General features: G+C 59.4%; 1 protein-coding gene across 1 annotated transcript in view; it reads right to left on the bottom strand.

The window, feature by feature from the left end:
* PPP1R9B (protein phosphatase 1 regulatory subunit 9B) overlaps window positions 1-9,851 on the bottom strand; it is an 18,049-nt gene extending 8,198 nt beyond the window's left edge. The window contains exons 1-4 of the mRNA XM_011365075.2: window positions 7,858-9,851; window positions 3,669-3,801; window positions 2,233-2,353; window positions 308-412 (exon numbers count right to left, since the gene is read on the bottom strand). Of these exons, the coding sequence (XP_011363377.1) occupies window positions 308-412; window positions 2,233-2,353; window positions 3,669-3,801; window positions 7,858-9,231 (1,733 nt within the window). The 5' untranslated portion in view covers window positions 9,232-9,851. The remainder of the gene's footprint in view (window positions 1-307; window positions 413-2,232; window positions 2,354-3,668; window positions 3,802-7,857) is intronic.
* Window positions 9,852-10,220: the final 369 nt, after the last annotated feature.

Here is a 10,220-nt window from a genome sequence, read left to right as displayed (position 1 = left end):
GTACACCTTGGTTCTTCAATGAATGATTTGGGACAGGCAAGGGGAAGGAGAACGAGCCCAAGAGGCCAGTTTAGAGCCTGAATGCTGTCCACCAGCAGTGGTCAGGGCCTTGGGATGGGAAGGCAGGCATGGGGCGTAGGATGTGGGCACAGCAATTCCTTTGGGCAGGGAGGCAGTAGGACGTCCTTTGTAAGTTGGGCCACCCAGAACCTTAACTGGGTGTGGGCAAATGGGCAGAATGTCTGGATGCAGGCCAAGTCTCCTGCCTGCTCCCACTCCCCACCCGCCCCACCCTCTCGGCCCTCACCGCACACGGCCCTTGGTATTCCGGAGCACGGAGGCTGCAAAGCTCTGGGTCACTCCCACCAGACTGGTTCCATCCACCTCTACCAAGAGATCATTCACCTGGATCCTAGGGGAGGTGACATTGGTTAGGGGGGACATGATGGGAACAATGGAGCTAGGGTGGAGATGGCCCCCTTCCCATCAGAAACTTGAGGCTCAGTCCCCACAGGGACCTGGGACTTTTGTCTACCTGCATGAAATGTATGAGGCCCGAGGATCAGGTATCAGCCAGACCCACCAGTGGGCAGTGAGACGCAGGCAAGTGAAGCACACATAGCAGTGTGACATCCACAGAGCACATCACCACCATGCACACTGACGAAGGCCCACAGCCCTCTTACGTGTACACGTTTGCGTAGACGTGAGTCTGAAGATTTCCTCCCAAATGCCTGAGACCCACATAATATGCACTCTTGTATTCGCCCTCTGTCCCACAGGGTCATCTCACCCTGATACAAGTGCATGGCCCCCAACACATTCCAGCTGTGGTACTGGAAGCCCTTGTCCTCCACACAAGAAGGAGAGAGATGGGGGAGGTCCAGCCTGGCCTGCTGAGGGGAATGAAGGAGTAGGGAGACCTCCTTCCTCCACTCTCACCTCCCTGAAAGCTCCAGGCCTTCTCTTAGGGCTCCCATGCAGAAATGGAAGAAATAGCCTATCGTAAAGAGCTCACGCCCACACGTACCACATGGGGACACGAGCTCCTGGACACGCTCTCACATGCACACACACTTCCCAAACTACTAACAGGCAACCATGCGAAAGGCTCTAAAAAGTCCAAATGAGGAGGGTAAGTGAAAGAGCAGGGACCATCATCTTCCTTTGCTCACATCCCCCCACCCCCACCCCACCAATGCCACCTGGGCTGCAGCAGGCAGAAGCCCCCTGAATGAGGCAACCCCACTTCTACCAACATGATCCCAAAGTCACCCAGCCCTCACAGGGACACCCACTCACCTCTGGCATATGGAAGGGGTCTGGGTTTGGAAGTACCACCACGAGGCATCCCTGATATCAACCTCTGACTCTCAACCATCCTAGGGTGCCCTAAAGCCCATCTCCTTCCCCCCTGCAATACGCACACAGTGGAGCAGCCCAGAGGGGTCACTGGTCTGCCCAGGACTCCAGGAGGCCCTTTCAGAGCCCTCAAACTCACAGATACCTGCTCTGGCCTCAGATGCCAAACACAGGCACACACACACACACACACACAAGCAAGGAGCAGCTTCCTGTCTAGGCACACCCCCACCAGTCTTTGTAGCCACACCACACACCTGGATCCCCTTTGCTCTCTAGGCTTCAGCCATAGCTGCCTGCTCTGGTCTCCTGCCTATAATACTTCTTAAGCCTAGCTAACTTCTGCTCATCTTTTAGGTCTCAGCTCCAATATCACTTCCTCCAGGAAGCCTTCCCTGATACCCAGAGAGCTCAAGCCCTCCTTTTTATGCCTTTGTGGCACCCTGTACTTTCCCACCATTTCACCATTTTCTGTGTGTCCACTGAAGTATCTATCTGCCCTACCACACCGCATGCTTCCCAAGGGCGAGGCCCTCATCACTGGCTCCCCACGGCCTGGCACCAGCCCTACGAAAGTCAGGGACTAGATATTTACTGAATGGAGAAAAGAATGCTTGAATGTACTCTACCAAGCACACAGCCTCCATGCCTGTGCTCTCCCTACCACGACCCAATGACATACCCAGCCTGTCTTCAGCCCCGCTAGAATGCCAGTGCCGTGAAAGCAGGGGTTCTATCTGTCTTGTTCCCTGCTATGACTTCAGGCGTGGACCATCACCTTGCACAGTAGTGCTCCACGAACATTTGAGCCCCTCACAGGTAGTGGCCCGTCCCAGAGACGACAGCTGGTGGGGAAGGGGGAGGCGGTACCTGCCATCCCGATGGGCTGCGCCGCCCTCTGTCACAGTCTTGACGAAGATGCCCAGCTTCTCCAGGCCCATGTCCGCCCCGGCCCCCATGCCAATGATGCTGATGCCCAGGCCCTCAGCGTCTGTGGAGGAGAGGCCGGTGAGAGGACAGTGGGTGGTGAGAGGCTGGTGGCGTGTGTGGTGGTAGAAAGGAGGGGACAAGGAGCTGTAGCCTGGGTCTTGCAGAGGACAGAGTGAGAGATCCACCCCCTCTCTAGTCTTCACTCTGGGGCACAGCTGCACCTCAAGAACAGTTCCCATGCTTGGGGGTGTCCAACAACTGGGGAAGGGACGAGGTTCTGTCCACCCTGTCTTTGCCAAGCCAACTTGGATGTTCTTGGGTCACTAACTGCCCTCTGCCCAATCAAAGAACTGATGGGCAGCAGAGCCTGCTGAGGGTGGCCTGGATGGATGGGCCAGAGACGTGTATGTAGATGAGGGTGTGTGGAGGGGTTAGGGAGGGGGTGGGGTGGGAGTGGTGGCAACGGACTCAGTCTTCTCCCTTTCTAAGCAGTCTCATCCATACTCACAGCCTCAGTGACCTAAGACCTCCTGCTCTTCTCTCTCGTGAGGCCTACACCCCTCTCCATGGCTGCCCCTGCTGGTCCCATGGGCCTCTGACATCCAAACTCATCTTCCCCCACAAACAGTCTCTTTCTGTCCATCACTTCTTCATGGGGCCTAAGAGTCACCTGGATTCCCCACTTCCCCTCACTACTTTTGCCTAAGCCAAACGGACACCAGAGACTGATGATTCTGCCCCCTAACCCATCTCTTAAGTCTACCCACTTCTCACATGACCATCACCTTGGTGATCTCTCCTCATCCACTTAGGACCCCACATCACAGTTTGGTGTGGTCTTTCTAGAATACCTTTCCCACACCTTGTGATGGCTTCCAATCCATCTTGGAAAAAAGATAGTGTCCTTCACGTGGTCTGCAAGGCCTCGCTTGCACACCCTACTTCCCCTCATTGTCCAAATCCGGCCAAGCCTGTCTTCTCTCTTTCCCAAACACTTCTCCCCTGAACTCCTCTTCAGACTCAAGTGAAGTATCACTTCCTCGGTGAACCCCCCCATCCTCTGAGTCTGGTCAGGTCTGTAAAATGCTGTTTAGCGGCCCTTCCCGTCCCTCCCCAGCACCTATTACAGCACATAAGGAGTTAGTTAGACATTACCGTTCCACCAATGTCTGCTGTCCCCTTTGGTCTCCCATCATCGTATGGCCTATACACAGCCCAGGATGCAGCCCACAGTGCCCTCAGGAACCTGGCACCAGACTAGCAGTGGAAGCTTGGGGCTGGACTGGAGTCCATGTGGCTGTGGGGTCATGACAAGGGCCCAGGGCAGAAGCTGGCACCAGAGAGGAGCCCCACATGGCCTGGGCCTGGCCTCTCACCCTTCTCCAGCTCCACAGGGAACAGCTCCAACCTCTCCACCCGCTTCTCCAGCTCGTATTCAGCAGAGGCCGCCATGGGATCCACGTCCTCGTTGCGACGATCATAGTCCTCATTAGAGTAGGTGCTGAACACCTGAGGAGGGGACCACTTGTCAGAGGGGCCGGCAGGAGGACAAGGGCAGAACTAGTGTAGGGAGGCCAAGAGGGCAGGCTCCGCCACCCACTGATGTTCCCCTTTTACCATGGGCTTCCTCCACCCCCCAGACGCGTCAAGATAAGGCCTCCTCTAGCCCTGTGATGACCCCAGCTTGGAGTGAAGGCCCTTCTACTTCTGGAGACCATGAGGCAAAAGTGAAAAGGGCTGCCACCTTGCCCAGTCCACACTGTTATTCTCTCCTGCAGCCTCAATGGCATAAGCATAGGCTGCAGTAGAAGGAAAGGAAGAACCATGCAGGAGAAACTGTCAGATTCAGGAATCCAGCTCCCCAGGTCTGAAAGAGACCAACTGACCGGGGCAGAGAGAAAGTGAGAGATGAAGACCCAGAGAGCCAGACAGGCGAGGGTGGACGCGAACACAGACACAGACAGCAGGACAGCGGAAGGAACAGGCTGAGCAGAAGAGGGGAAGAGGAGGAGGGGAGAAAGAATGGAGACACTGGAGGATGCCAGATGGGGAGAGAGGGGGGGATCTGGTGTGAGATGCGGGGGGTGGGGGGGAGGGGAACAGGAGAGACAGGGATGGATAGGCAGAAGGGCACCCAGGACCCAGCTGACCTGAACCTGGAGTTGAGGCCAGGGTGGGGGAGGAAGGCAGAAAGGACCATGTTCACCCCAATGGAGGAAGGGAAGGCCCTCCACCTTAGGTGCCCCTCAGGTGGTAGGAGTGGGGGAGAATGCCAGGCCCATGTGGCCTTGTCCGCATAGCCGGGCCTCAGTTTCCCTGCAGCATCACAGCTCTTTGAGGTTGGCCTCTATCCCCAGTGCACTGTGCCCTCGTGAGACGAGGATCTGAAGGAGGTGGCAGCCTCTCTGACACTGCTCACAGTGAAACCAGCCTCCATGGGGAACCTAAGCTCTGCCTTGTTGTCCCATGTGCCCCTGTGCTATCTCCCTCTTTTCATGTCTCTCAGCAAAAAGGGTGATTCCTAGCCTGACCTTCCTCCAAAGAACAGAGAAGGTAGGGCAGGGGATCTGTGGTAGTGCCCAATTCTAGGTCCAGGCAGGGGTGCCCCCAGTGGGAGGTTAATGAGTACCATTTGGGGTATCATGATGTGTTTGTGCTTCATTGCCTGCAGTGAGAGGCTGGCACCACTTGGAGCCAAGTGGGGGCAAGGAAGGGTGGGAGCAGCTCTGTCAGATGGCTGGGCCTGAGGCCTAAGGAGCAAGAGTGGGACACTATGTCCCCTGAGGCCCCTGCCAGGGCCCCCTTTCCTCCAGGAACAGGCCCCACAGGCACCTGGCAGGCAGCAGCACTCTTGTGTCCCAGCCTTTGTTTAGGCTCCTCCATGTCCTCCCTCTGCCCTCAGAGGCTCATTCCCAGGATGAGGCTCATAGGATTAAAAGCACAGCTGGGGGTAGGGGGCTATGTGACCACTTAACTCATTGCCCTCGATTTCACAGCATCAGAGAAACTCGAGCTCAGGAGGCTCTTAAAGCTCGTTGTCAATAGTGCAGTGGTTGGACTGCTCTCCTGACATTTGTCCAGCAGTCTCCAAGTCCCCTGGAAGGATGGTCACCTGGTCTGCAAGATGCCAGGTCCACCGTCTCTGTTAGTCAGGATAAGGCTGTACCCAGCTAAGCTCTGGTGGGCCAGTCACTTGTGACTTTGTCCCCATTGCACATGTGCCCCAAACCCTAGGTCAGGAGCTGGTGTGAGCCTGGATCCGGCAAACTGGCTTTAGCTCACTTTTGCATCTGAGTCCCCTGACCCTCGCCTCTGCTCCAACAGATAGGGTCCCTCTGGCTTTGTGGTGGCTGGAGTCACCAAACCCCTCCCCCCATGCACGTGTGCACATGCACACACATGCGCGCACACACACACACACACACACACACGCACACAGTGACCTCCAAAACACCCTCACAGCCTGTCCTGGGTTCTGCCTTCCCCTCGGTTCTTGGCCTGTTAAATTCTGCCCTCTGCAGGAAACCCAGGCCTCAGGCTCAGAGACCCCAGAACACCCCTCACATTGCCCACTACTTTGTGCTCAGCCTATGAGAGGGCCCTGGGCCCAGTTCCCCTGCCTGAGGTGACAATCTAGAATTGGACTCTGTGTCTTCAGCAGAAGCCTCGGTAAAGGCAACAATTGGGTCATCAGCGGGATGCAAGGCCCTGGACTTAGTATCAGTGCAGGGTGGGGGCAGGGAAAGGGAAAAAAATGGAGATCCACTGTCCAGGGTAAGGAGGAAGAAATCCCCAGCAAGGTCAAAAGTCAGACACAACAAGGCAGCACCACATGCCACTGGCTCCCACACTCCAGCCAGCAACAGTCACCAGGGAGTCAGGGAGCACTGTTCCAAATCATGAGCTATTTTTTACCCCAAAATCAGGGTAAGGTGTCAAATATAGACAGTCAGAGGCCCAGGACTGAAAGACCAAACTCTGAGGGGATCAGGTGGTTCTGAGAACTGGTGGTTGGTGGGGTAGGTGGGGGTCCTGCCTCCCTCAGTGGTCCTACCCTCTTCTTTAGCATTCCAAGAAACACCATAAGCCTCAGCTCCCTCCAGGATCCCATTGCTTCAGGAGGGGAGAAGGGTTAGGAAAGGAGCTGTAAAGCTGTAGCTGGGGAAGGGGCTGGCCTGGCTGGAGTGCACTTCATAGGCCTCTTGATAGGAGGTGGGAGAGGGACAGAGGTTAAGATACTCAGGGGCCAGTGAGAGGCAGATTGGGCAGCTTCAGTGTTCAGGAGTAGTTATGGAAACTGCGAGCAAATAGATGAGGGTTTGGCTAGGGAGGAGTAAAGGCAAGATCCCCGCCAAGGAAAGTCCGAGGGCCTGGCACCCCTATTCAGTGGACCTGGCGCTGGATACCACTGAGCCTGGAGTGGTGAGAAAGGGCCATCTAGGCTGAATGTGCTAGCCAAGAGTGGAGAGTGGAAGGTAGTGAGGGGGGTGGCCTGGGCTCTTCAGTCTCCCCAGGGGATGCCCCCCCTCCACCGCCTGCCCACTAGCACTGTTCTGAGGATCTCAGGGCACTGGCACAATCCACAAATCAATTACCAAGAGTAATGGTGGGAAAGGGAAGGTGGCAAACTGAGAACCCAAAAATGGGGCAGCTCCCACCCCTCTTTCAGGGCACCCAGAGGATGTGGCAAGAGCATTTGGGGCCTGCCAAGGCCATGGGAGTCTGTCCTATTGAGCAGCCAAGAGCAAAGGCATGCAGGCTACTGCTGGGTTCTCTGGTGGGGAAGGTTCACATCTGGTTTTCTCCTTGCCCTGCTGAAGCCCTAGCCCCATCATGGACCACACAAAGTGCCTGCTCTCTGTGGAACACAACACCTCTACCTGGCCTGCACAGACCTCAGGAGCAGGGCCCCAGCACCTGCCTTCCCCCAGACCCAGTCATATGGCCCCAGGCCAGCTCGCCCTCACAGAACTGCTTCCCTCTTTCACTTCTGCAAAGTTGGGGTGGGGGCTACAGATAGGGTAGAGGAAGGGCTACGGTTCCCTGCACTTTCGTTTTGGCAGGTTCCTGGCTGCTCCCTCCCACACTGCAGCTCCTATATAGGGGGAAAGCTGGGGGTGTCTCTGAGCTCCCCTGACCTCTCCCACTCAGAGTTGGGTAAGGAGCAATGTGGGAAGGATCTCCTGAGGACACGGGGACACACACACACACACACACACACCCTTTTCCCACCACCTTTGGTAGAAGAGTGTCTGGGAAAGAAAGAGAAAGCAGGTGTCCCGGGACCCGTGGGTAGGGTGGGTGCGGCCTGAGCGCTGGGCGGGGCAGCACGCAGAGGAACCTGAGGGCAGGTCCAGGCAGGCCACCGCCGTCTCTGGACTGAAAATCGTCCCCTTCTGACAAACAGCTGGAACTCCCCTACGTCTCCCTCAAGGTGCTAACTTCTCCGAAGGGGGCTGGGTAGCAGGGTCTGACTCAGCCTGCCAAACTGGCGGGCGGGCGAGGCGGGGGCGACAGCGTGCACGTGGCAGGGGCGGCGCAGGGCAGGGAGGGGGGCTCACTTACTTGGATGGGCGCGGTGCTAAAATGGATCTTCCGGCTCGGGGCCGGGTCTTCTTCCTCCGAGAGCCCCGGGATCTCCACGCACCCCGACTCGGGCTCGTAGGGGGGCTCTCCATCCTCCTCATCATCTTCGTCGTCCTCTTCCAGGGCACTGCCCCCAGAGTCCTCCCCTAGACCACTGTAGGCGCTCACGTCCACCAAGTCTGCTTCTGAGAAGTCCTCCTTCTTGGACTCATCCGCCTCCTCCGGGGCCACGTCCGGGGCCCGGCCATTGCCCATCCCTCTCTCGGGCGCTGCCACGGTCGCCGCCTCCTCCTCGAGAGCCGTTTGGGCCTTCTGCTCCTCTGGTGCGGGGCTGCCTGTGGTTGCCAAGGTGCTGCCATTCTCCAGGGCCGCGTGGACCGTCACCTCAGCCTGGATCACCTCCCCTGGCGCCGCCTCAGCCTCCGACTCCCCGCTCTCCTCCACCTCCACGGGCTTAATCTTGCGCACCTCCCGGGGCTTGGGGGGCGGCCGGGCAGGGGCCACTCGGTGCTGCGGGGGCTGCTGCCCTCCCGGGCCGCGCTCTTTCTCGGCTGCGGCGTCCCCCGACGGGGCGGGTGGTGGCGGCGGCGGCTGGAACACCCGGGACCGCTTACTGACCAGCTTCGAGTTGACCTGGGGGGTCCCAGCGGCCGCGGCCCTGGGGAGCCCGGGCCCGCGGTGGAGGCCGGTCCTCGAGTCGGCCTTCTCAAATACAGCGCTGAGCTGGCTGACCGTAGGCGACACGGCGTCGGCGTCCAGCTTGTCCAGCGCCTCGGTGCTGCCGTTGAAGCGCACCACGACGTCCAGCTTCCGGTCCTGCAGGCCAGCGCGCTCCTGCCTCAGCAGCCGCCGCGCCGCCGCCTCCTTGTCGCCGCCCGCGGCCGTCGGGACGCTCCGTTCGAACAGCTTCCGCGTCTCCTGCAGCCGGGACGGCGGGTGCGGCGGCGGCGCGGGCTGCGCGGAGGGCGCGGGCTTGGAGTCGAAGCGGCTCACGCGCTCGGACACGCTTGTGCCCAGCTTGAGCAGGGCGCTGTGGTCCACGTTCTCGTTCAGGCTGCTGGCCCTTGGCAGCGACAGGCGCACGCCGCGCTCGGGCGCCCGCGGGGCCTCCGTGGGGCCCGCGCCTCCGCCCGCCTCGCCCGGCGGCCCCGCCGTGGTGCCCATCTGCAAGAACATACTTTTGATGCGGTGGACGTTGGAGCCATATTTCTTGTGGTGGGCCGCCTTGGGTGCCTCGTCCGGCCCGGGAGCGTCCGGCGGCTTCAGCGCCTGGATGCCCGCCTCGTAGGCGCTGCGGTGCGGGGAGGCGCTCCGGAGGGGACCCCCGGGCCCCCGCGGCTCCGTCTTCATCATGGTGGGGGGAGCTGGGTTCGCATACCCCCGCTTCCCGCTCCCCCTCTCCAACCGGCAGCTGGCCAAGTCTGGACCACCTTCCCCTCCCTCCAAAAAGAGAAACCCCGAAAGGCCTTTAATAGGCTCCCACCAAAACCAAGCTGCCAAAGACAGTTAACCCTGCTTTAAAAAAAAAAAAAAAGGGAAAAAAAATCTCCGAGCGCCCTGTGTGGGTCGCCTCCCCCAATTAAGCTGCTGAAGACAGCCAGCCCCGCTTCCAAAGCCCGAGCGGCCTAGTCTGGTCCCCCCCCCCACACACCCAATTAGAAAAGCGGCGGCTGGCCGGTGGGACCGCGCGCCCTGACCGCGAAACAGCGGCAGAGGCGCCGGTTCACATCGTCCGAGGCGGTGTCAGCGGGGATGGCAGCCCGGGCGCCCCCCACTCCGGTCGGGGACCTCGGTTCTCGGGGGGCCCAGCACCCCGGCGCCCATGGCTGCTCGGCTGGCCCGGGCCGTTCCGCCGCCGCGCTACCCTCCCTCCCTCCCTCCCCCCCGCGCCCCGAGCCTCGGTCTTTCTCTGGCTCTGCCCGAGCGGCGGCTGCCGGAGATCGAGCGGCTGCCCTTCTCGCCGCCGCCGCTGGGGAACTGGCACCTCTGGGTCCTAGAGGGATCGGATTTCCGGGGCCGGCGTCTGTGAGCCCTCCCCTTCCCCTTTACCCGAATGTATCTCCTCCCAGTCCCTCGCCGACAGCCTTCCGCTGACCCCAGATCCTGGCCAGTCCTCTTCAGTGTTCCCATGCCAACCTATGATTGCGGCTTATCACAGTCCTCGTAACGGCATCCGCACTAAATAATGAAGGGAGGCAATCCAGCCTCAGTGGTCTCAGTGAGGGGCGGCGGGGCGGGAGGGGGGCTCTCCATCCCAAATGTGGAGAGAGGTTAGAGAGGAGGAGCAAAGGATCATTTCCTTCACGGTCCAGCTACCTAGCACGATTCAAGGCCATCAGCAT

Source organism: Pteropus vampyrus, unplaced genomic scaffold (assembly GCF_000151845.1).
Source record: "Pteropus vampyrus isolate Shadow unplaced genomic scaffold, Pvam_2.0 Scaffold104, whole genome shotgun sequence".
In the NCBI taxonomy this organism is placed as follows: domain Eukaryota; kingdom Metazoa; phylum Chordata; class Mammalia; order Chiroptera; family Pteropodidae; genus Pteropus; species Pteropus vampyrus.
This window is presented reverse-complemented; position numbering and strand designations above follow the sequence as displayed.